Consider the following 27,760-nt stretch of genomic DNA (forward strand, 5'->3'; position numbering starts at 1 on the left):
GCTCGATCCCAGGACCCCAGGATCATGACCTGAGCTGAAGGCAGACGCTTAACTGGCTGAGCTACCCAGGCGCCCTGACCTTTTTCATTTTATAACTGAATGTACCCTTTTACCAACCTCTCCCCATTTCTCCTGCCCGCCAGCCCCTCCCAACCATTATTGTCTCTGTTTCTAGAGTTTAACTTTTTTTTTTTTTCAGATTCTACATATAAGTGATGACATGAAATATTTTATCTTTGTCTGGCTTATTTCACGTAGCATACTGGTCCTCCAGGTTCATCCTTGTCACAAATGGCAGGATGCCCCCTCTTTTTTTTATGGCTGAATAATATTCTGTTGTGTACATATACCATATTTTCTCTATCCCTTTATCAGTAAATGGACACTTAGGTTGTTTTCCTGTACCTTGGCTATTGTGAATATTGCTGCAGTGAACATGGGAGTAGAGATACCTCTTTCACATTATGAGATGGGATTGCTGGATCATATGGTAGTTCTAATTTTAATTTCTTGAGAAACCTCCATACTGTTTTCCATGATAACCCTACATTTTACATTTCCACCAACAGTGTACAAGGTTTCCCTTTTCTCCACATCTTCACTAGCATTTGTTATCCCTTGTCTTTTTGATAATAGCAACTCTAGTAGTTATGAGATGATATCTCATTGTGGTTTTGATTTGCATTTTCCAGGTGATTAGTAATGTTGAGCACCTTTTCTTCTACCTGTTGGCCATTTGTATGTCTTCTTTTTTTTTAAAGATTTATTTATTTGTTAGAGAGAGCATGAGTGGGAGGAGGGACAGAGGGAGAGAGGACAGAGAGAATCCTCAAGCAGACTCCCAGCTGAGCATGGAGCCTGACCTGGGCCTTGATCTCACAACCCTGAGATCATGACCTTGAGCCAAAATCAAGAGTTGAATGCTTGGGGAGCCTGGGTGGCTCAGTTGGTTAAGCATCTACCTTTGGCTCAGGTCATGATCCCTAGGTCCTGGGATTGAGCCCCACATCGGGGGTCTCTGCTCAGCAGGGAGCTTGCTTCTCCCTCTCCTGCCTTCCCCTGATTGTGCTCTCTTTCTGTCAAATAAATAAATAAAATCTTTAAAAAAAAAAAAAGAAGAAGAAGAAGAATGCTTAACTGACTGAGATTTCCAGGCGCCCCTGTATGACTTCTTTGGAAAAGTGTCTATTCAGATCCTTTGCCCATTTTTAAATTGGTTGTTTTTTGTTTTTTGTTTTGCTATTGAGTTGTAGGAGTTCTTTGTATATTTTGGATATTAACCCTCTATTGAATATGTGGTCTGCAAATATTTTCTCCCATTCCCTAGGTTGCCTTTAATTTTGTTGATGGTTTCTCTGAAATTTCTAATGTGGGGAAAGAAGAGAGAATATTGATTGCCACTTAATCTGTAACTTATACTGATCTAGATGGATCATAAAATGCACTTAGAACTCAACTAGAGAGGGTATTGTGTTTTGGTTGCCTAAAAAAGAAAAACAATACAATTTCTTGTTTTTTTTCTAGAGGAGACTTAGAAAAATTAAGGTCAAATGTAGAGATATCTCTGTAATTTTATTATTTCTTTTCAACTTTTAGGTAAAAAATTACACTGATGCCCTAAACTGGTACTATTATTCTCTGAGATTTTATGCAGTTCATCAGACAGATCTGGACTTGGCCAAGCTGCGGAGGAACATGGCTTCCTGTTACCTGCATTTGAAACAACTTGATAAGGTCCTTTGATTTATCTATTTTTCTTTATCTTTTTTTTTTTAAGATTTTATTTATTTATTTGACAGAGAGAGAGAGACAGCGAGAGAGGGAACACAAGCAGGGGGAGCAGGAGAGGGAGAGGCAGGCTTCCTGTGGAGCAAGGAGCTCGATGCAGGGCTCGATCCCAGGGCCCTGGGATCATGATCTGAGCCGAGGGCAGACGCTTAACAACTGAACCACCCAGGCGCCCCTGATTTATCTATTTTTCAAAGGCAGGAGGTGTTACATGCAGTGGCAGAGAGAGAGATAATTTGGTGTGTTTTTTTGGCTACGAGGTTAAGATATCCGAGAGTTCTTTCATACAAGATAAACTCAGATTGATATTTTCCTGATTTGTACACTGTAAACATGACTGATTGGGACTTCCCAGAAAGAGAGAACTTGAAAAACTATTAATTCCATTACTTACTGGGTTTTTTTGGCACCCTTGTATCATTGGAACTTCTGAACAAAGTTGTCTTGCTACTAACCATCTGCAGTATTGTCTTTGAAGCAGACTAAATTATAAGGTACACTTTTATTGGTCAAACATTTCAGTGTGGGAAAACACTCAGATAAAATGGTCATTCTTTTATATACTGGGTTACCTGTTGCCTATCCAACCACTTTAGAAAATGTTTAGCAACTGATTGTTTTTCAGAACAATATTCTAGGAGGTGAATGAGATAAAAACCTATTTAAGGATGGGACATTTCTTCTTTTGGGTGTCATATAGTATGCACTTAAGTGGGGAAAGGTATTGGCTTGTGGAAGGACAAGTGTGAACCCAGATAAAATATGAAGGCTTTTGTTGCTTTTCAGGTTTTAATGACAAGTTTAGGGGAAACTATGTGATTACTGGTTGTAATTCCAGACATTTTCTTTGAGTTTTTGTTTACTTTGAAGGGTTGTTTGACTAAATACTTTAAATTTTCTTTCAAAAGAATATTTACCATTTAGTTTGTATGTTAAAAATTTATAGTTCTGAAGACAAGTTGAAATGTTACTTAGTTCATGATACTTCAGCATAGCCTAGCATTTAAGTGTTTCAGAAAGATAGTTGACACTACTGTTTACTTAAAGACCTGAAAAAAAAAGATTATCGTACAGGTTTCATTACCTAATTCATTGTATTTCTGCATAGGATGCCATTAACTATTTCAGAAAGTTGCTTACTTAAAGACATAATGAAGGTGATCAGAAAGTTACTGTAACTTTCATGATTTATGTTGGCCTGAGAGTTTGGGAAGGACCTGGACTTGGAGTCCGACGTGCCATTTGGATGAATACATTTTCAGGCCAAGGAAGGGTATCTCTTCCGCTATCTGTTCAGCTAATGCAGATAGAGTACAGCACAAGACGCCGTGGTGGTCTTTGAGCTTACAGACACGAATAAGACAGAGTAGCCTTTAACTCAACCAACCAGCTAGCCTCAGGGCATCCTACTGGGCAGATCTGTAAAGGTTTTACTTATTTATTTGAGAGAGAGCACGAGTGCACACATGAACGGGGGGTGGGTGAGGGGCAGAGGGAGAGGGAGAAGCCGACTCTCCATTGAGCAGGGAGCCTAATGTGAGGCTCGATCCCAGAACACTGAGATCATGACCTGAGCCAAAGGCAGCCGCTCAAACAACTGAGCCCCCCAGAGATCCCCAGAATATGAGGCTCTTTTGAAGAGTGGAGGTCAGGCATAGCGGACCAGTCTGGGATACAGTTACTAGCATTGAAGTGAGTAGATACAGTCTTTCAAGACTTGAAGCAGTGCCTCTTCTTCTTCTTTTTTTTTCTAAAGTAGTCTCTACACCCAGTGTGGGGCTTGAACTCACGACATTGAGATCGAGTCACATGCTCCACCGATTGAGCCAGTCAGGCACCCTGAAACAGTGCTTCTTAAGTCTCCTCTGACTAATGTCAAGTTTGATCTTAGAGCCCAATATAGGACGAAGCCTATAATTTGGAGTACAAATGGTATTAGTAGTAAGGAAGAGAAGAGGAGAGCAGGAAACCAGGCATGTCCTAATAGTGTATACTCAGCATGTAATTACATCATTTAAGGCCAGACTGGTGATGAAGCCAAAAGTTATTCTCAGTATGTTCAAGGTAATCTTGTTCATTACTGTTAGTATATTTTTCTCTTCATCCTTCCTGTCTTGAACTCAGCAGCCATTGATTTGGTACCCACCATATGTAAGGAATACTCTCCTGTGCACTAAGACAGAAAGGTGAACAGAAATTACACGATCCATTATATTTTACTGTTTTACTATTCCCACCTTCCCTTGTTAATTTTCATTGTCTTTTTTTCACTCCTTCCCTTGAGCTATTTGAACATTGTTCAGAAAAAATTTGTGAAACCATGTTTACTAGATCTGCTAAAATTGCATGGTTTTTCAGCTAGGTACTCAATAAAACTGACTCTTACTAACTTTCTGTCATATTCCTCACAACGGTGATTCCAAAATTTTTGGTCCTTAAGCCACCATGCCTTACCCTTCCCTTTAGCAAAAAACTTTTATCTTGTAATTTTCTGAACTTATAGCCACTCACATAAACTTCATCAACTTCTCCTTTCTTTACTCTTCCTTTCTTCTTCTTATCTCTTAGGAAGAACTTTTTCTGGGGACCTTCTCTACAAATCTCAACTTGAACCCTTTTTTTTTTAAAGATTTTATTTATTTATTTGACCGAGAGACAGGGAGAGAGGGAACACAAGCAGGGGGAGTGGGAGAGGGAGAAGCAGGTCTCCCGCTGAGCAGGAAGCCCGATGCAGGGCTCGATCTCAGGACCCTGGGATCGTGACCTGAGCCGAAGGCAGACGCCTAACAACTGAGCCACCCAGGCGCCCTCAACTTGAACTCTTTTATGTTTCTCTCTCAACTGTTTCTTTCCCCATCACTACAATTATTTTGACATCTTTATTCAAAAACCCTCCTTCAGTCTTGTCATCCTACTCAAATTACAGTTCTCTCTTGTCCTTCCTTTCACCAAACTTTTTAACCTAAAATTACTGCTGATATTTTTTTCACTGTCCATTTATTTAAAAAATATGTATTGACTATCTACTATATGTTAAGTACTGTCCTAGGCATTGGAGTATAGTAATGAACAAAATAGACAAAAACACCTACACCCATGGAGATTATCATTCTACTAGGAGTGACGGAAAATAAAAAGATGAATATTATGGTATATTACAGAGGTCAGCAAAATTTCTGTGAAGAACCACATAGTAAATATTTTAGGTTTTTTACACCGTACAGTGTCTGTTGCAGCTATTCAACTCTGCTGTTGTACCATGAAAACAGCCATAGACCATGTGTAAACAAATTGGCATGGCTGCGTTCCAATAAAACTTTATTATTTAGGAACACTGAAATGTGAATTTCATATAATTTTCATGTGTAATAAAATATTCTTCTTTGGATTTTTTTTCAACCTTTCAAAAATGTAAAAGCCTTCTTAGCTTGTGGACTATACAAAAACAGATGGTGGCCTAGAAGTGGCCCAAAGGCCATAGTTTGCTGACCCTGTTATATTAGTGATAAGTGCTAAGGAGAAAACTGAGGAGGAAAGGGTGGCGTTAAATGTTTTAGAAGAGGAACAAAGGGTTGAAATTTTAGATAGGGTGGCCAAGGAAGGCCTCAGTGAGAAGGTGATTTTTGATTAGAGACCTGAGGAAATGAGGGATCTGGCTATGTGGATATCTGGGGAGGGGGGAATCCCACAGCATTCCAAATAGCAGGAATAGCAAGTGCAAAGGTTGTGGGGATAGGAGCATACCTGGGGTATTTGAAGGGATGGGTGTGGCTGTAGCACAGGTAATATTAAGGAAAGTAGGAACTGTGATCAGGGAAATAGTGGGGAAACGGATCATGTAAGAAAGACATTGTAGCTCATTGTAAAGATTTGTCATTAATGCTAGGTGAGATGGGGAGCCACGCGCGGTTTTGGGCAGAGGAATGACATGATCTGACTTGCATTTTATTTTATTTTTTGAATTTTTAAAATTTTTAAGATATAGAACACTTCACAAATTTGCATGTCATCCTTGTGCAGGGGCCATGCTAATCTGCTCTGTATTGTTCCAGTTTTAGTATATGTACTGCCAAATTGAGCACGATCTACCCTGCATTTTAATAAGATCAGTCTTACACTGTATTGAATAGGCTAGGGCAGGTGCAAGGGTGGAAGCAAGGAGACCATTTAGTAGGCCACTGAAATAATCTAGGCAAGAGATGAGGTGGCATGGACTGGAGTGGAAGAATTGTGGGTGGGGAGCAGATTCTAAATAGATTATAAAAGTAAAGATGACAGAATTTCCTGACAATTCCCAACCAGATGTAGGATAGAAGAAAAAGAATAGACAAGGCTATCTAAGGTTTTTAGCCTCACTACCTATCCCCCTCTTGATGATTTTTGCGTCTTTGATTCTATAAAGAAGATCACTAGTGACCTTTTAATGATCAGGTCTAATGATCTTTTCTCAGTCCTTCTTGTCCTCTGATCTCTCTAGCACAAAACAGTGTAATACTGTCAACCACTTCATCCTTCTGGAAACTTTCTCTTTGGCTTCTGTGACATCTCTTAATCCTATTTATTGCTCTGGCTATTCCTTCTCTGTTTCTGTTACTGGATCTTTTCACCAAATAAATATTGGATGAGGGCAGGTATTATGTTTATCTTGTTCACTATTTTATCCCTAACACCCATGACCATGCTTGGTACGTGGTAAGTTTTCAATAAACATTTCTTGAGTGAATTTATTCTCTGGTCTCTTCTTTTTTTTTCTTCTGTACACTCTACCCTCAGTAATTCATCTTAGCTTCAACTCTTCATTCCTAAATCTGTATGTCTAGCCCTGATCTCTCTCATAGCCCACATTCATTTTTCTATCATTGGGTGTACCCAGCAATCTGAGACAAATTTTAGATTCTTGGATTCCTTCTGCTCCCCCCTGTATTCATCATGTGTCACGGCTGATCAGTTCTACTTCTGCAGTATTTTTGCCAGCTGTCTCCTCTTCCATCTTTACCTCACTACTCTAGTCCAGGCTTTCATCACCTCTGTCACCATTGGAATAATCTAACCAATTACAGGGAGCCATTCGATAATTTTCAGTGGCTCTCTATAAATAAAGACCAAATTCCTTGGTACTTAAGGTCCTCCATAATCTAGAAATAATATAATCCTGTTTTATTTCCATTACATGTATACTGTGTTTGTCCTAAATTGGATTATTTGCAGCTTCATAACCATGATCTGTGCTTTTCTACCTCTGTACCTTTTTCCATGCTTCTCCATTGCGAATGACCTCTTCCCTGCATTTCTACCTTATGAAATTTCCTTTATCAAAGCCTAGGTCCTAATGACAGTCTTCACTTTATAAGGAAATTTCTGAGTCTTACTTTTCTTCTAAAACTTTGTAACACTTCTGTTTATACCTAGGTACTTATGTTCTGCATTGTATTCTAGTTATTTGTATACCTGACTCAGCCCGCTATCAGATTGCCACCTCCCTGAGACAGGGACCATATGTTATCTTTATTTTCCCTGACAGCTGGCATAGAGACTCAATAAACACCTGTCAGTTTCTTGTGATTAAAGGAATTGCATTTGTTCATACTGTTTCTGTCCTTGCTCCTGTGGATAATTGGAAACTAAAAGTGATGAAGATCTATGCTTGATTATCAGAACTGAAGGAGATTACATTATTTTAGAAATCACCCCATTATTCTTTTTTTTTATTATGTTATGTTAATCACCATACATTACATCATTATGTTGATGTAGTGTTCCATGATTCATTGTTTGCATATAACACCAGTGCTCCATTCAATATGTGCCCTCTTTAATACCCATCACCAGGCTAACCCATCCTCCCACCACCCTCCCCTCTAGAACCCTCAATTTGTTTTTCAGAGTCCATCGTCTTTCATGGTTCATCTCCCCCTCCGATTTCCCCCCTTCATTCTTCCCCTCCTGCCAGCTTCTTTTTTTTTTTTTAACATATAATGTATTATTTGTTTCAGAGTACAGGTCTGTGATTCAACAGTCTTGCACAATTCACAGCACTCACCATAGCACATACACTCCCCAATGTCTATCACCCAGCCACCCATCCCTCCCACCCCCACCACTCCAGCAACCCTCAGTTTGTTTCCTGAGATTAAGAATTCCTCATATCAGTGAGGTCATATGATACATGTCTTTCTCTGATTGACTTACTTTGCTCAGCATAACACCCTCCAGTTCCATCCATGTCGTTGCAAATGGCAAGATTTCATTCCTTTTGATGGCTGCATGATACTCCATTGTATACATATACCACATTCTCTTTATCCATTCGTCTGTTGATGGACATCTTGGCTCTTTCCACAGTTTGGCTATTGTGGACATTGCTGCTATAAACATCGGGGTACACATACCCCTTTGGATCCCTACATTTGTATCTTTGGGGTAAATACCCAGTAGTGCAATTGCTGGGTCGTATGGTGGCTCTATTTTCAACTTTTTGAGGAACCTCCATACTGTTTTCCAGAGTGGCCGCACCAGCTTGCATTCCCACCAACAGTGTAGGAGGGTTCCCCTTTCTCCGCATCCCTGCCAACATCTGTCATTTCCTGACTTGTTAATTGCAGCCATTCTGACTGGTGTGAGGTGATATCTCATTGAGGTTTTGATTTGGATTTCCCTGATGCCGAGTGTGTTGAGCACTTTTTCATGTGTCTGTTGGCCCTTTGGATGTCTTCTTTGGAAAAATGTCTGTTCATGTCTTCTGCCCATTTCTTGATTGGATCATTTGTTCTTTGGGTGTTGAGTTTAAGAAGTTCTTTATACATTTTGGATACTAGCCCTTTATCTGATATGTCATTTGCAGATACCTTCTCCTGTTCTGTCGGTTGTCTTTTGGTTTTGTTGAATGTTTCTCTTGCTGTGCAAAAAGCTTTTTATTTTGATGAGGTCCCAATAGTTCATTTTTACCCTTGCTTCCCTTGCCTTTGGCAGTGTGTCTAGGAAGAAGTTGCTGTGGCTGAGGTCGAAGAGGTTGCTGCCTGTGTTCTCCTTTAGGATGTTGATGAACTCCTGTCTGACATTTAGGTCTTTCAGCCATTTTGAGTCTATTTTTGTGTGTGGTGTAAGGAAATGGTCCAGTTTCATTCTTCTGCATGTGGCTGTCCAATTTTCCCAACACCATTTGTTGAAGAGACTGTCTTTTTTCCATTGGACATTCTTTCCTGCTTTGTCAAAGATTAGTTGACCATAGAGTTGAGGGTCCATTTCTGGGCTCTCTATTCTGTTCCATTGATCGAGGTGTCTGTTTTTGTGCCAGTACCATACTGTCTTAATGATGACAGCTTTGTAATAGAGCTTGGAGTCTGGAATTGTGATGCCACCAGCTTTGCTTTTCTTTTTCAACATTCCTCTGGCTATTTGGGGTCTTTTCTGGTTCCATACAAATTTTAGGATTATTTGTTCCATTTCTTTGAAAAAAGTGGATGGTATTTTGATGGGGATTGCATTGAATGTGTAGATTGCTCTAGGTAGTGTTGACATCTTCACAATATTTGTTTTTCCAGTCCATGAGCATGGAACGTTTTTCCATTTCTTTGTGTCTTCCTCAATTTTTTTCATGAGTATTTTATAGTTTTCTGAGTACAGATTCTTTCCTCTTTGGTTAGATTTATTCCTAGGTATCTTATGGTTTTGGGTGCATTTGTAAATGGGATTGACTCCTTAATTTCTCTTTCTTCTGTCTTGTTGTTGGTGTATAGAAATGCAACTGATTTCTGTGCATTGATTTTATATCCTGCCACTTTACTGAATTCCTGTATGAGTTCTAGCGGTTTTGGGGTGGAGTCTTTTGGGTTTTGCATATAAAGTATCATATCATCTGCAAAGAGTGAGAGTTTGACTTCTTCTTTGCCGATTTGGATGCCTTTTATTTCTTTTTGTTGTCTGATTGCTGTGGCTAGGACTTCTAATACTACGTTGAATAGCAGTGGTGATAGTGGACATCCCTGCCGCGTTCCTGACCTTAGGGGGAAAGCTCTCAGTTTTTCCCCATTGAGAATGATATTCGCTGCGGGTTTTTCATAGATGGCTTTTATGATATTGAAGTATGTACCCTCTATCCCTATAGTCTGAAGAGTTTTGATCAAGAAACAATGCTGTACTTTGTCAAATGCTTTTTCTGCATCTATTGAGAGGATCATATGGTTCTTGTTCTTTCTTTTGTTAACGTATTGTATCACATTGATTGATTTGCAGATGTTGAACCAACCTTGCAGCCCAGGGACAAATCCCACTTGGTCATGTTGAATAATCCTTTTAATGTACTGTTGGATCCTATTGGCTAGTATTTTGGTGAGAATTTTTGCATCCGTGTTCATCAAGGATAATGGTCTGTAGTTCTCCTTTTTGATGGGGTCTTTGTCTGGTTTGGGGATCAAGGTAATGGTGGCCTCATAAAACAAGTTTGGAAGTTTCCCTTCCATTTCTATTTTTTGGAACAGTTTCAGAAGAATAGGTATTAATTCTTCTTTAAATGTTTGGTAGAATTCCCCTGGGAAGCCAGCTGGCCCTGGGCTTTTGTTTGTTGGGAGATTTTTGATGACTGCTTCAATTTCCTTAGTGGTTATAGGTCTGTTCAGGTTTTCTGTTTCTTCCTGGTTCAGTTTTGGTCGTTGATACATCTCTAGGAATGCATCCATTTCTTCCAGGTTATCTAATTTGCTGGCATATAGTTGCTCCTATGTTCTTAAAATTGTTTGTATTTCTTTGGTGTTGGTTATGATCTCTCCTCTTTCATTCATGATTTTGTTGATTTGGGTCATTTCTCTTTTCTTGGTGATAAGTCTGGCCAGGGGTTTATCAGTCTTGTTAAATTCTTTCAAAGAACCAGCTCCTGGTTTCGTTGATCTGTTCTACTGTTCTTTTGGATTCTATTTCATTGATTTCTGCTCTGATCTTTCTTATTTCTCTTCTCCAGCTGGGTTTAGGCTTTATTTGCTGTTCTTTCTCCAGCTCCTTTAGGTGTAGGGTTGGGTTGTGTATTTGAGACCTTTCTTGTTTCTTGAGAAAGGCTTGTATTGCTATATACTTTCCTCTTAGGACTGCCTTTGCTGTATCCCAAAGATTTTGAACAGTTGTGTTTTCATTTTCATTGGTTTTCATGAATTTTTTTAAATTCTTCTTCAATTTCCTGGTTGACCCATTCATTCTTTAGTAGGATGCTCTTTAGCCTCCATGTATTTGAATTCATTCCGACTTTCCTCTTGTGATTGAGTTTTAGTTTTAAAGCATTGTGGTCTGAAAATATGCAGGGAATGATCCCAGTCTTTTGGTACTGGTTGAGACCTGATTTGTGACCTAGGATGTGATCTATTCTGGAGAATGTTCCATGGGCACTAGAGAAGAATGTGTATTCTGTTGCTTTGGGATGGAATGTTCTGAATATATCTGTGAAGTCCATTTGGTCCAGTGTGTCATTTAAAGTCTTTATTTCCTTGTTGATCTTTTGCTTAGATGATCTGTCCATTTCAGTGAGGGCGGTGTTAACGTCTCCCACTATTATTGTATTGTTGTTGACGTGTTTCTTTGCTTTTGTTATTAATTCCCTTATATAATTGGCTGCTCCCATGTTAGGGGCATAGATATTTACAATTTATAGATCTTCTTGTTGGATAGACCCTTTAAGTATGATATAGTGTCCTTCCTCATCTCTTACTACAGTCTTTGATTTAAAATCTGATTTGTCTGATATAAGGATTGCCACCCCAGCTTTCTTTTGGTGTCCATTAGCATGGTAAATGGTTTTCCACCCCCTCACTTTCAATCTGGGGGTGTCTTTGGGTCTAAATTGAGTCTTTTGCAGACAGCATATCGATGGGTCTTGTTTTTTTATCCAGTCTGATAGCCTGTGTCTTTTGATTGGGGCGTTTAGCCCATTTACATTCAGGGTAACTTGAAAGATATGAATTTAGTGCCATTGTATTGCCTGTGAGGTGACTGTTACTGTATATTGTCTGCATTCCTTTCTGGTCTACGTTGCTTTTAGGCTCTCTATTTGCTTAGAGGACCCCTTTCAATATTTCTTGTAGGGCTGCTTTTGTGTTTGCAAATTCCTTTAGTTTTTGTTTGTCCTGGAAGCTTTTTATCTCTCCTTCTATTTTCAGTGACAGCCTAGCTGGATATAGTATTCTTGGCTGCATATTTTTCTCATTTAGTGCTCTGAATATATCATGCCAGTCCTTTCTGGCCTGCCAGGTCTCTGTGGATAGGTCTGTTGCCAATCTAATGTTTCTACCATTGTAGGTTACATTATCTCTTCTCCCGAGCTGCTTTCAGGGTTTTTTCTTTGTCTCTGAGACTCGTAAGTTTTACTATTAGATGTCGGGGTGTTGACCTATTTTTATTGATTTTGAGAGGGGTTCTCTGTGCCTCCTGGATTTTGATGCGTGTTTCCTTCCCCAAATTAGGGAAGTTCTCTGCTATAATTTGCCCCAATATACTTTCTGCCCCTCTCTCTCTTTCTTCTTCTTCTGGGATCCCAATTATTCTAATGTTGTTTCGTCTTATCGTATCACTTATCTCTCGAATTCTGCCCTCGTGATCCAGTAATTGTTTATCTGTCTTTTTCTCAGCTTCTTTATTTTCCATCATTTGGTCTTCTATATCACTCACTAATTCTCTCTTCTGCCTCATTTATCCTAGCAGTTAGAGCCTCCATTTTTTATTGCACCTCATTAATAGCCTTTTTGATTTCGACTTGGTTAGATTTTAGTTCTTTTATTTCTCCAGAAAGGGTTTCTCTAATAACTTCCATGGTTTTTTCAAGCCCAGCTAGCGTCTTTAAAATCATCATTCTGAACTCTAGTTCCAACATCTTACTAATGTCCGTATTGATTAGGTCCCTGGCAGTCGGTACTGCCTCTTGTTCTTTTTGTTGAGGAAATCACCCCATTATTCTTTTCTGTAGCTCAGTTCCTTTCCTTTGGGAAGAGGGAAACACATTTTGTTTTAGTCTCCTTTAAAATAATATATTTAAAAAAATCAAATAAAATATTAAATCATAGGTCAGAAGTTAATTTGGGTGGTTTAAAGGAGTAGGAGAATATATTCCTCTGAATTCTTAGTAGATTATAATGTACATTCATTAGTTCATACATTTGGCAACATCCTTTTGAGATAGCAATTCTAAATATATTTTCTTTTGTTTATTTTCAAGGTGATATAAATGTAAATTTTTCATTGGTATTATCCATTGAGTGTATCTCCAGTACTTTGTATGAGACAACATTAAACTGTGTAGTTTCACAGACATCATCTCTGCCTTTGGGGAGTTTATAGTACCTTAAATCCAGAATCTTAGTTTTATTATATTATTTTTGAGAATTTTTAAGTGTTTGGTTTGTGTAAGTCATAGGCTTGAATAGACAGACTTAGTATAGGGGAAATGAGCTTGGGTTTTATGTATAGGAGCAATTGATCACAACTTCATATAATGGGATTTTGCTGCAAATCCTAATAAAACCTTAATTTTCATTAAGAGATGGATAATGGATTGTTTCGGTGATAGTCTATGATGAAGTTAATGGTAATGCACAATTGAGCACTCTTTAACTCAGTGCAGAAATCTCATCTTCAGCTTACAACTGCAATTTAACTACATGAAGTGTCATTAGTACTACTATAGTTTGATGAAACTAAAGCACGATTTCAAAGCACAGTGTGGTGATTAGACAACAGTTAAAAGGTGAGATTATTTAGAGAATATTTATATGACCTAAAGTGAAAACCACCACGTCTCATGTGTTGGTTTTATATTGGTTCTTCTTACTACATGGAGTTCTAAAAATCATGCCTTTTCATTGTAGGACTGAAAATGACCTTGTGATCAGAAGTAAACTAGTAATGGTCACTAGGTGGCACTGTGGCCTTTGTTTCTATTATAACAGCTTATTGATTTTGTGATGCTTTGGCAGGTGTAGCCATTCCCACAATATTTTAGTCAACTAAAAACTCCAAATCTTTTATGTGTGCTGCTGGCAAGCCACATTTCATCTATTCTGTTCTTGTACAGTTGTTTTGGGGGATCCAAGTATGGGATATTTTGTTATTACCTCTTTGTCTTCATCTTACTCGAATGGGCTCATCATTTCAGCCTATTGAGGTCTCTTCAGATCTGACTCTGTCTTCTAACATATTAGTTACTCTTTTCGGCTTCAGGTCACATCTACACTCAATCAGTATTCACAAAGGTCCTCATCTACACATTCCGATTCTAAATTCATGTGATATATGCCACACCATTTGATATTCTATTATACACTTTTATTAATTTTCAGTTATGTTGTACATGTAAATCTTCTTTCCACAAAAATATTTTAAACTTATCTATAGAAAGGATCATGTATTCTACTTATTCTATAATACCAGATACAGATTAGGCATTCAATAAATATTTTGGGGACTTAAAACCTCAATTATGTTATTTTATAGTATAGCTGTATCAAGAATGAGCCCCAGCTGAACTTCATCTCATGTTTACTTATGTGCTTTCTTTTACATCCATATAGACTATTTCTAAAAGTGTATAATCACCCTGTATTCTGCTCTGGTTACAGCATATCTACAGTATTGTGTAGGACTAGGGGGCAACACTTTTGAAGGAGGATATTGACAAACTCTACTGTGCCAAGGGGAAGGCACTCAGGATGGTGAGAGCACTCAAACCATCTTATTGGAAGAATAAAGGAAATATGGATGTTAAACTTGGAAAGTGGAAGATTTAGGAGGAATATAATAGCTTCCTCCTAATATTTGAATGGCTGTCAAGGAGTAAAAGAATTAAATTTATTCCATGCACATTTCCATGGGTAAGACTTACAAGGAGTGAGATTTCAAGTCATCATAAGGAAACTCTAATGATTAGACAGGTCCAAAACTGAAATGGATTTTCTTAAAATATAGTAAATTCTCTCTCAAATAAATAAATAAAATCTTAAAAAAATATATAGTAAATTCCCTCTCCCTGAAGGTATTTAAGCAGAGAGTGACTACTTGGTGTGAATGTTATGAAGAAGATTCAAGCATCAGAAGAATTTTTTTGACTAAGAGAATTTTAAAATGTCTTCTAACCATATTGCTCTAAGATAACATTATAATCTGGTAAAATCTATAATCAGGTTTTTTGGGAGTTCATAAATTCACAGATTACTGAATTATGGAACTAAAAGGACCCTTATAAATCATTATTAATTTACTTTAAAAATCAAATTTATTAAAGTATAATTTACACTGAATACTCATTTTAAGTATACAGTTAGATAATTTTAGCAAATATATACCCCAATGTACCACTACCCCAGTCTAGATATAGAATATATTCATTACCTTAAAAGATTCCCTTGGGCTCCTTCCAAGTCAATCCCCATCCACATTCTCAGCCCCAGGCAGTCACTAATACACTTTCCATTACTGTTGATTACATTTATCTTTCCTAGAGTTTCATATACATGTAATCATTAAGTATGTGCTTTTTGTTGTTGTTTTGTTTTGTTGTTTTTTTGGTCTGACTTCTTTCAGTCATCATCATGTTTTAGAGAATCACTCATGTTGTTGCATATATCAATAGATTGTTCCTATTTATTCCTGAGTAGTATTCCATTGTATGGATATTCCACAGTTTGTTTATCCATTCATCTATTGATGGACATTTTGATTTTTCCAGTTTGAGGTTATTAGGAATAATGCTACTATTGAACATTCAAGGTAGAGATCTTTGTATGGATATTTGTTTTGATTTCTCTGGGGAAATACCCGGAGGTGGAATTGCTGGGTCATGTGGTAACTATATTTCTAAGTTTATAAGAAATCACCAAACTGTTTCCTAAAGGAATTGTACCATTTTACATTCCTGCCTATCAATGGTGAATGTGCCAGTTCATCCACATCCTTGCCAATATATGGTATTTTCAATCCTTTTCATTTCAACAATTCTAGTAGGTGTCTTTTGGGTTTATTTTGGTAAAGTCAGATTTATTATATTTTTCTTTTATAGCTTGTTTATTGTGTCCTTAGAAATCTTTCCTTGCCCCAAGGTGGAAGAATTTTTCTTCTATGCTCTTTTTTTCACTTTTGGTATGTTTTACTGATTTACCCAATAAGCTTGGCTGTACATTTCTTCTGTGCTTTTTTGTAGACATTTTATAGTTTTAGCTGTTTTTATTTATTTTATTTATTTTTAAAGACTTTTATTTGAGAGCCAGCAAGAGAGAGCACGAGCGGGAGGGAGGGACAGAGGGAGAAGCAGACTCCCTGTTGAGCAGGGAGCCCAATGCGGGGCTCAATCCCAGGACCCCGGGATCATGACCTGAGCTGAATGCAGCCACTTAACTGACTGAGCTACCCAGGCGCCCCATGTTTTAGCTGTTTTTAGACCTATGGTCCATTTTGAGATAATGTGTGTGTGTGGCGCGCGCGCACGTGTGCATGTGAGAGAAAGAGGGAAAGAGAGAAAGGGTTAAGGTCCATTTTCCCCCATATGGATACCATGTTATTCTAGTACCGGTATTGAAAGACTGTCCTTACCCAACTGAATTGTCTTGGTACCTTTGTCAAATACCTAGTGATCATAAATATTGGGATTTGCTTCTGTACTCCATTCTGTTCTGTTGATTCTTTATATCTATCCTCATTCCTTACTATCTTGATTGCTGTAGTATTATAGTAAGTCTTAAAATCAAGCTAGTAAGTCCTCAACTTTGTTCTTTTTTAGAATCTTTTGGCTACCCTAAGTCCTTTGTATTTTCACATAAATTGTAAAATCAGTTTGTCAATTACTACAAAAATGGTGGAATTTTTATTGGGATTGCATTGAATCTTTAGGTCAGTTTAAGAAACAGTTAACATCTTAACAGATTTGTATTCAAATTCATTAACACAGCATAGCATTCTATTTAGGTCTTCTTTAATTTCCCTCATCAGTATCTTACAGTTTCCAGCATAAAAATCTTGCACATATTTTGTTAACGTTATCCCAGAGAATTCATGTTTTTGATGATAATTGTATATGGTCTTACTTTATTAATTTCAATTTCCAATAGTTCATTGTTAGCATATAGAAATACAATTGATTTCTAAAAATTATGGTAAAACATATCATCTTAACCTTTTATTTTTAAAGATTTTATCCATTTATGTGAGAGAGAGTGAGCAAGAGAGAGAGCGTGAGCAGGGGCAGAGGTAGAGGGAAAGGGAGAGGGAGATGCAGACTACCCGCTGAGCAGGGAGCCTGACTCAGGGCTGGATTCAAGGATCCTGGGATCATGACCTGAGCTGAAGGCAGATGCTTAACTGACTGATCCACCCAGGCGCCCCTTAACCATTTTTGTGTATAGTTCTGTGGCATTAATACATACACAATATTCTATATCCATCTCCAGAACTCTTTTTATTATGTAAAACTGACACTCTGTGCCCATTAAACAATAATTCTTTGCTCCCCTCAACCCCCAGCCCTTGGCAACCAGAATTCTATGTTCTGTTTCTATGGCTTTGACTACTTTAGATACCTCATATAAGTGAAATCATACAATACTTGCTCATTTCTGACAAGCTTATACCACATAGCATAATGTCCTCAAGGTTCATCCATGTTGTAGCATATATCAGAATTCCCTAACTTTTTAAGACTCAGTAATATTCCAGTGTATGTATATTACCACTTTTTGTTTATCCATTCATCTGTGGGTGGACCCTTGGGTTGCTTCCATCTTTTAGCTTTTGTGAATAAAATTGCTATCAACTAGGTATACAAGTATCTGAGTCCCTGTGTTCAGTTCTTTTGTATATATACCTAGGAGCAGAATTGTGGGATTCCATGGTAATTCTATGTTCAACATTTGAGGAACAGCCACTGTTTTACATGATGGCTGTGTCATTTTACATTCCCACTAGAAAGCACAAGTGTCCCAATTTCTCCACATCCTGACCAGTAGTTATTTTCTCGTTTTTTGATAATACCCATCCTAATGGGTATGAAGTGGTTTCTTGTATTTTTGATTTGCATTTTCCCTAATGAGCACTGATGTTGAGCATCTTTTCATGTGTTTATTGGCCATTTGTGTATCTTCTTTGGAGAAATTCCAAGTCTTTTTGCCCATTTTTTAAATTGGGTCGTTTATATTTTAGTTGTTGAGTTGTAGGAACCCTTTAGTATTCTGGATATTAACTTACTACCAATAGATGATTTGCAAATATTTTCTCCCATTCTGTGTATTGTCTTTTCCCTTTCTTGATAGTGTCCTTTGAAGCACAAACATTTTGTAATTTTGATGAAGTCCAAATATCTATTTTTTATTTTGGTGCCTGTGCTTCCGGTGTCATATCCAAGAAATCACCACCAGATCCACTGTCATGATTTCCCCTTAAGTTTTCCTCTAAGACTTAAAATTATAGCTTTTCCATGTAGGTCTTTGAGCCATTTTGAGTTACTTTTTACATATGGGGTAGGGTAAGGATCTGACTTCATTATTTTACATGTGGATATCCTATTTTCCCAACATCATTTGTTGAAAAGACTGTCCTCCTTCCATTGAATGGTCTTGGCACCCTAGTCAAAAATCATTTGAACATATATGTGAGGGGTTATTTCTGGGCTTTATATTCTAATTCATTGGTCTATATGTCTGTCCTTATGCAAGTATCACACTGTTTTGATTACTGTGGCTTTGTACTACGTTTTGAAATTAGGAAGTGTGAGTCTTCCAAGTTTGTTCTTTTCTTCCAAGATATTTTTTGGCGACTCAGGGTCCCTTGAAATTACATATGAATTTTAGGGTGGGTTTTTTTTTTAAATTTCTGTACAAAACAAAACAAATGGCATTGAGATTTTCATAGGGATTGCATTGGTCACTTTGGTTGTCTTCTTTGTTTTTTTGGGTTGTCTTTTTAAAAAAAATCTTTGTGGTTTCAGTTGTTATTTTTCCTCCCTCATTTCTGATTTTATTTTAGTTCTCTTTTTTCTTGGTAAGTCTGGCTAAAGGTTCGTCAATTTTGTTTATCTGTTCAAAGAACGAGATCTTGGTTTCATTGATCTTTTGTATTGTTTTTTGAAGACTCTATTTTGTTTATTTCTGCTTTAATCCTCACTATTTCCTTCCTTCTAGCTTTGAGCTTGTTTTTTCTTCTTCTTTTTTTTTTTTTAGCTCTTTTAAGTATGTTCATTTGAAATTTTTCTTGTTTCTTGAGGCCTGTATTGCTATAAACTTCCATCTGAGAACTTATTTTGCTTAATTCCAGAGTTTATACCCTTCTGTTTTCATTTTTGTCTCCATGTATTTTGATTTCCTATTTGATTTCTTGGTTGACCCATTTGTTTTTTAGTATCATGTCATTTAGCTTTTACATGTTTTTTTCCCCCCCTCTGGATTTTATCTTAATTGAGTTCTAGTTTCATATTGTTGTGGTTTGAAAAAAATGCTTCACATGATTTCAATCTTCTTAAATTTATTAAGACTTTTTTATTGTGCTAACATGCAATCTATCCTGGAGAAAGTTCCATAGCACCTGGGAAGAATGTGTGTTTTGCTGGTTTTGGATGGAATCTTCTGTATATATTTGTTAGGTCCTTCTGGTCTAATGTGTCATTTAAAGCCACTGTTTTCTGGGTGGCTCAGACGGTTAAGCATCTGCATTTGGCTCAGGCCCTGATCCCAGGGTTCTGGGATCAAGCACTGCATCGGGCTCCCTGCTGAGCGGGGAGCCTGCTTCTCCCTCTCACTCTGCCTACTGCTCCCCCTGCTTGTACTCTCTCTCTGTCTAATGAAAAAAAAATTTTAAAAATCAAAAGCCACTGTTTTCTTACTAATTTTTTTGTCTGGATGATCTATTGATTGATGTAAATGTTGTCTTAAAGTCCCCTACTATTTTGTAATACTGTCAATGTCTCCCTCTATATCTGTTAACATTTGCTTTATGTATTTAGGTGCTCCTATGTTGTTGCATTTATATTTACAATTGTTACATTCCTGTGTTGGATTGATCCCTTTTTTACTATGTAGTGCCCTTCTTTGTCTCCTGCTACAGTTCTTTGTTTTAAAGTCTATTTTATCTGATTTAAGTATTACTACACCAGCTTTTATTTTCACTTTCATTTGCATGGAATATCTTTTTTCATCCCTTCACTTTCAGTCTTTGTTGAGTTCTTATAGGCAGAAAAAGGTGGGTCTGTATTTTTTTATCCATTCAGTCACCTTATGTCTTTTGATTGGAGCACTTAGTCCATTTCCATTTAAAGTAATTTTTAATAAATATGTATATATTGCCATTTTGTTATTTTTTTCTGACTTTGTTGTTGTTGTTGGTTCTCTCAGTTCTTTTTCTCTTGCTTTTTTTTCTCTCTTTGCTTTAATGACTTTGTTTAATGTTATGCTTGGATTCCTTTTTCTTTATTTTTTGTGTATCTGTTTTAGGGTTTTGATTTGTGGTTACCACTGGGTTCATACATAGCATCCTATGTGTATAGCAGTCTATATCAAATTGATGGTCACTTAAGTTCAAATGCATGTTTATTAAATCTTACTTGTTATTTTCATTTATATTTGCTCTGCTCTTTATTATTTCCCTTCTGCTAAACCTGGGCTTACTTTTTTCTTCTTTTTCTAATTCCTTGAGTTGTAAAGTTAGATTATTTGAGATCATTTTTAATGTAGGTGTTTATCACTATAATCTTTCTGCTTAAGATTGTTTTTGATGCAGGGGTGCCTGGGTGGCTCAGTTGGTTAAGTGACTGCCTTTGGCTCAGGTCATGATCCCGGTGTCCTGGTATTGAGTCCCACATCGGGCTCCTGGCTCAGCGGGGTGCCTCCTTCTCCCTCTGACCCTCTCCCCTCTCATGCTGTTTCTCTCTCTCTCTCAAACAAACAAATAAATAAATAAATGTTTTTTGAAAATTTCTAAAAAGAAAAGATTGTTTTTGATGCATCCCATAAGTTTTGGATATGCTGTGTTTCTATTTTCTTTTGTCGCAAAATACTTTTGGATTTCCCTTTTGCTTTCTTCTTTGACCCGTTGGTTGTTCAGGAATGTTTTTTTCAACCTCCATGCATTTGTGAGTTTTTCGTTTTTCCTCCTGTCGTTTATTTCTAGTTTTTTACCATTGTGTTTGGAAAAGATATTTTTTCAGTCTTCTTAAATTTGTTAAGGCTTGCTTTCGGGTCCAACATATGGTGTATCCTGGAGAATGTTACATGTGTGCTTCAAAGAAATATGTATTCTTGTGCTGTTGGATAGAATATTCTATATATGCTTATAAGGTCCATTTGGTCTATAGTGTTTTGCAGGTCTACTGTTTGTTTATTAATTTTCTGTCTGGTTGATCTATGCATTGTTGAAAGTGGGGTGTTGAAGTCCCCTACTGTTTATAATTGCTGCCTGTTACTCCCTTCAGTTTGTTAACATTTGCTTTATTTATGTATTTATTGTTAAATTCAAGTATAATCAACATACTGTGTTATATTAGTTTCAGGTGTACAGTTTTATACATATCTCCATGCTCATCAAGATAAGTGTACTCTTAACCACCCTACCCACCTTTCCTCTGGCAACCACCAGTTTGTTCTTTGTATTTATGAGTCTCTTTATGTCTGTGTCCTTTTTTGTTGTTTGTTTTGTGTGTTAAGTTCCACATATGAGTGAAATCATATGGTGTTTGTCTTTCTCTGAGCTATTTCACTTAACATTATATTCTCTAGACCCTCTAGGTCCATCCATGTTATCGCAAATGGCAAGAGTTCATTCTTTTTTACGGCTGAGTAATTTCCATAAAGTATATACCACATCTGTGCTTCATCCATCTATCAGTGAACACTTGGATTGCTTCCACATCTTGGCAATTGTAAATAATGCTGCAGTAACGCTGCAAACAATTGCTGCAGTAGACATAGGAGTGTAATATTTTCAAATTAGTGTTTTCCCTTTTTGGGGGATAAATACCCAGTGATAGAAATACTGGATCATATGGTAATTCTAATTATAATTTGAGGAAGCTCCATAGTGATTTCCACAGTGGCTCTACCAATTTGCATTCCCTCAAACATTGTATGAGGGTTCCTTTTTCTCCACGTCTTTGTCAAAACTTGTTATTTCTTGTGTATTTGAATTAACCATTCTGACAGGTGTGAAGTGGTATCTCATTGTGGTTTTCATGTGCATTTCCCTGATGATCAGTGATGTTGAGCATCTTTTCGGTTAGTATTAGTTTTAAATATTTAGTTGCTCTAATGTTCAGTGTATATATATTTATAATTGTTATATCCTCTTAATGCGTTGACCCCTTTCTCACTATATAGTGACCTTCTTTGCCTCTTGTGACCAATTTTGACTAAGGTCTGTTTTATCTGATACAATTATAGCCACTCCTGCTCACTTTTCCTTACCATTTGTATGTAATATCTTTTTCAGTCCCTTCCAGTTTATGTGTGTCCTTATAGCTAAGTTAGTCTCTAGTAGGTAGAATACTGTTGGAATATTTTTATTAAAAATTATTTAGTTCCTCTGTGTCTTTGATTGGAGAATTTATTCCATTTATATTTAAAGTAATTTTGATAGGTAAGGACCTACTATTGCCATTTTGTTACTTGTTTTCTTAGTTTCTAATTCCTTTGTTCTTTTTTCCTCTCTTGCTGTCTTTTTAAAAATTTATTCTTGTGGTATGCTTTAATTCCTTTTTATTTATCTTTTATGTATGTACTATGGGTTTTTTCTTTGTGGTTACCATGTGGTTTACATAAAGCATCTTTTAGATATAACCATCTATTTTAAGCTGTTAACAACTTATGTTCAAACGCATAGAGAAACTCTACACTTCTCCTCTCCTCACATTTATGCTATTCATGTCACACTTTATATCTTTTTATATTGTACATCTGTTAACAAATTTTTATAGCTATAGTTATTTTCAATATTATTGTTTTTAACTTTTATAGTAGAGATAAAAGTGATTTACACACTATCATTACAAAATTAGGGTATTCTGAATTTTATTATATTTTTATAACCTATTGAAGGATATTTTGGTTACTTCCAAGTTTTCACAATTATGAGTAAAGTTTCTATAATAAGTAATGTGCAGGATTTTGTGTGGACATTAGCTTGCAGCTCATTTGGGTAAAATACTAAGAAGGGCAATTGCTAGATCATATTGTGAGAGTATGTTTAGTTTTATAAGAAACTATGAAACTGTCTTTCAAAATGGCTCTACTATTATTTTTCTTACTAGCAATGAATGAGAATTCCTATTTCTCCACATTCTCACCAGTATTTGGTTTTGTCAGTGTTTTAGATTTTAGCCATTTTAATGGTTGTATAGTGGTATTATTTTAATTTGCATTTTCTTGATGAAATATAATGTTGAGCATCTTTTTATATGCTTATTTGCCATCTGTATGTCTTCTTTAGTGAGATTATCTGTTCAAGTCTTTTCCCCAATTTATAATTGAGTAGTTTCTTGTCTTATTGTTGAATTCTTTGTATATTTTGGACATCAATTTTTTATCAGATATGTGTTTTACAAATGTTTTCTCTCACTGTGTGGCTTATGTTTTCATTCTCTAACAATATCTTTCACATAGCAGACATTTCTAATTTTAATAATGTCCAACTCCCAATTTTTTCTTTCATGGATTGTGCTTTTGGTGTTGTGTTTTTTAAAAGTCATCACCAACCCAAAGGAAATAGATAAATTTCAAGAAACATATAAATTACCAAAACTGAAACAGGAAGAAACAGAACACTTGAATAGACTCATAAGTAGCAAAGAAATTGGATCAGTAATCAAAAATCTCCCAACAAACAAAATTCCAGGGCCACATGGCTTCACACCAATGTCTAATGTCTGTAGCAGCATTATCTACAATAACCAAATTATAGAAAGAGCCTAAATGTCCGTCGACTGATGAATGGATAAAGAAGTTATGGTGCATATGTGTGTGTGTGTGTGTGTGTGCATATTTTTATATGCAATGGAATATTGCTCAGCTATCAAAAAGAATGAAATCTCACCATTTGCAATGACATGGATGGAGCTAGAGAGTATTATGCTAAGCGAAATAATTCAGTCAGAGAAAGACAAATACCATATGATTTCACTCATATGTGAAATTTAAGACAGAAAACAAATTTCCAGGGAAATAAGAGAGAGGCAAACCAAGAAACAGACTCTTAACTATAGGGAACAAACTGAGGGTTACCAGAGGGGAGGTGGGTAGGGGGGATGGGTTAAATAGATGATGGGGATTAAGGAGTGTATTTGTCATGATGACCACTGGGTATTGTATGGAAGTGTTGAATCACTGTATTATACATGTGAACCTAATATTACACTGTAAAAACTTTAAAAGATAAACAAAGTCATTAGCAAACCAAAGGTCACTTCAATTTTCTCCTTTGTTACTTTTGAGTTCTATAACTGGGAGTTTTATATTTAGGTTTATGATCCATTTTGTGTTAATTTTGTGGAAGGTTTGTGGTCTGTGTTCAGATTCATTTTTTTGGCACATGGATGTCCATTTGTTTCAACACAGTTTGTTGAAAGGAGTATCCTCTGTTTTTTAAAATTTCTGGTTACCCCCTTCTACCAACGTGGAATTTACTTAGTGTTTCAATTCTTTCATTTGTCATCTTAAAGATAATAGAATCTTTATTTAACTGTCCATGTTTGTAATATCTGTACTGCGCTTCGCCTAATTTATTTTGCCTTATCTTTCAGTTCACTAATTTTCCCTTCTCATGTTTCTAATCTGCTGTTGAATCTATCTACCATGTTTCCATTTGGGTTATTGTATTTTTCATTTCAAGTACTTTTTCAGATCATCAGGGTCATATTTTATAGTTTCTGTTTCCTACAAACTTCTCTGATATTCAAGATGTGTAACAACTGATATGCCAAGGGCAATAATCAATCAGAATTGAGATCAGCTGCAAATAACCACTGTACCATATCAATATGTACAATTGTATATCAACCTACTTATATATATTTTTGAGGATCCTTTATTTCTTTAAACTTTGAAAACAGGTGTTTTATAGATAGTTTTTTTATAATTCTGGTATCTAAATTTTGAGAATCTGTTTCTGCAATTTGTTGTTTCTGCTGATTCTCATTTATGGTGTATTGCTTCTTAGTATGCTTGATTTTTTTTTTTTTTTATGTTTACTACTCCTGATTCTTAAAAAATAATTTTTGGAAATATGTTGAAGCCTAGGATGAAGGTTACTTCCCCCAGAGAATATTTACCTTTGCTTCTTCAGATGTTTAGGACCAACGTCAAATAAATTCATAGTTTGAGGTCTTTTGGCCTCCTGTTTAATGTAATTTGGTGCCATAAATACATACCTTAGGGATTGGTTCTCCCCACCACATTTTGTTGTGTTCCTTTCAGAACCAAAGTAACTTTCTTTGCAGTCCCCTGGTGATGCAGGTAGGAGCAGTTTAGTTCTGGTAACCTAAGAGTGTGGTCCCTTGGGTCTCTTGATGTCTGATGTGAGATTCATTTAAAACTGCAGCTAACATTTGTCTAGATTTATAAATGCCCACCAGAAAAAAAGTGGCTTTAATTCTCTGCTTGTTTCTCTGGAACCTCACTTTTCCTTAGATTTTATTATCTTGTAAGTTGCTTTGGAATTGAAAAAAAATGTTCTCTAACATTTTTCGTTGTTTTCAGTAGGAGAGTTGGTCTGACATATATAATGCACTCTATTTCTAGAGGCAGAACTCACTGTTTCTTCAGCATTTTAAGAGAACAGTTCTTTAAAGATTTTACTTAGATTCACATCTTTTTACGATGAGTATCCTCAGCCATTGTGACTGTATTAATAATTTTAGTAAAATATGATAAGGTCTTCCTTATTACTTTTATAAAAGAGATCCAATATTTCCTTTTTGCAGGCTAAAGAGGCAATGACAGAAGCTGAACAACGTGATCCTACAAATATTTTCACTCAGTTTTATGTATTCAAGATTGCAATTTTAGAGGGCAACCCTGGCAGAGGTATGAATGTTATTTATGAATTATATTTAACTGTTAATATAAAGAATAATAATCCTCTTCTACCATAAAGAAAAAAACATTGTTTTTAAGACAGTGGAGTTATATATTCTATATTCTAGCTTTCCTATGTAAAGATGATACAACCATGCAACAAAACAGAATTATGGAGGTTACATAGGAATAAAAGAACAGGGGCTGCCTAGGGAATTGGGGAGAAATTCTTGTCGTTGTATACTTTTTTGTATTTTCTGTCATTTGAACCTGTTAAAAATTAAGTTTAAAAAGCTGTGGGGTGGGGCTCCTGGGTGGCTCAGTCAGTGGAGCATCTGCCTTCGGCTCAGGTCATGATCGAGCCCCGCATCAGGGTCCCTGCTCAGCGGGAAGCCTGCTTCTCCCTCTCCCACCCCCCCTGCTTGTGTTCCCTTTCTCGCTTTGTCTCTCTCTGTCAAATAAATAAATAAGATCTTTAAAAAATAAAAAATAAAAAACAAAAAGCTGTGGGGTAAGAGGGAATTCATGCTGCAAACCCATTTCAGTTAAGAGTTGTCTTAGACAGGGGTGCCTGGGTGGCTCAGTTGTTAAGCATCTGCCTTCCGCTCAGGTCATGATCCCAGGGTCCTGGGATTGAGCCCTGCATCGGGCTCCCTGTTCCGCGGGAAGCCTGCTTCTCCTTCTCCCTCTCTCCCTGCTTGTGTTCCCTCTCTCACTCTCTCTCTGTCAAATAAATAAAAATTTAAAAATCTTTAAAACAAACAAAGAGTTGTCTTAGACAAAGTCTCCAGCTTACTTTTAAATCTTTTCACTTACTTGGGAAGTGATTGGTAAGAGATTTGGCCTTGAAATTGAGTTTCTCTCTACAGAGTTGACAATTGCTGGAATTGCTCACATGAACCTCATCCCATTAGTGTTGGGCCCTTTCCATTAAGTTAAGCATAGTTTCCTAGTTGATGTGTCTGTACACTCCTGTATCTTGACCTGGTTACAGATACACCTGCGCTGTGATATTATTCCCATTCAGCTCTCAGTGTAGCTGAGAATGTCCTGAGGCAGTTGGAGCAGTTGTGAAGGGCTTAAGTTGAGAAATTGAGAAGTTTAAATTAATGGATCCAAACAATTTATACTAATCCAATTGAGCAACTGTTTATGAATACCTACTATGTGCAATGGACTCTGCACTCCATAAAAAAAGAAAGATAACTTATTCTTCATTGAAAAAGAAATGTTCCAGGGTAGTAAAGTATTCCTGTATATTAATTAAAGATTAGCAAATTGGAGTCAGTTCTTTATCAGGGTTTATAGTATAGTCATGTCCATCATCAGTGTTTTTGTTGGAGACTTCTGGGAATTTGTTTTATTTGATGTATTATGTTGAGAGATTGAAAAAATTTGAAACTTTTTACCAAAAGAAATGGCAAAAATTAGATTTCCTATTAAACCTTTTAACATTCTATTAAAATATTTTTGTTTTTACTTTTTAAACATAGAATCAGCTGTCTTTTTATTTTTTTTCCCCAGTTATCTGTGACCATTTTTAAAGCCATGTTTATTGATAACATATAGAATAAAACTTAGTATATGATTCTATGAGGTTTATTTATATTAATAATTCTATGAGTTTTGACAAATGTATACAGTCATGTAACCACCATTACAGTCATGATATAGAACAAAAAATTACCTCAGGTTCCCTTGTTGTCATTCCTTCCAACCACTTTTAGTCCTGGAAATGACTGAACTCATTTCTATCTCTATATTTTTGCCATTTCCAAAATGTCATATAAATGGGACCATACATTGTGAAGCTTTTTGAGCCTTTATTTCACTTATGATAATGCATTCAAAACTCATTCATACTGTTGTGTTTCCATAGCTTGTTCTTTTTTATTGCTGAGTAATAGTCTATAATATGTATGTACCACAGTTTGTTTATTCATTCACCAGTTGAAGTATATTTG

At 36.4% G+C, this 27,760-nt stretch overlaps 1 protein-coding gene and 1 non-coding gene across 2 annotated transcripts in view; one reads left to right on the top strand and one right to left on the bottom strand.

Annotated features, from left to right (window-relative positions):
• Positions 1 to 27,760, top strand: part of TEX11 (testis expressed 11) — a 281,592-nt gene that overhangs the window by 153,266 nt on the left and 100,566 nt on the right. The window contains exons 15-16 of the mRNA XM_088028563.1: positions 1,597 to 1,734; positions 25,703 to 25,805. Coding sequence (XP_087884689.1) covers positions 1,597 to 1,734; positions 25,703 to 25,805 — 241 coding nt within the window. The remainder of the gene's footprint in view (positions 1 to 1,596; positions 1,735 to 25,702; positions 25,806 to 27,760) is intronic.
• On the bottom strand, positions 5,764 to 5,870 carry LOC114200133 (U6 spliceosomal RNA). The gene has a single exon (XR_003607407.1). It is a non-coding gene; the product is annotated as a U6 spliceosomal RNA (small nuclear RNA).

Source organism: Eumetopias jubatus, unplaced genomic scaffold (assembly GCF_037043125.1).
Source record: "Eumetopias jubatus isolate StellerSeaLion01/CBP00866 unplaced genomic scaffold, mEumJub1_p1.0 scaffold_11, whole genome shotgun sequence".
NCBI lineage: Eukaryota > Metazoa > Chordata > Mammalia > Carnivora > Otariidae > Eumetopias > Eumetopias jubatus.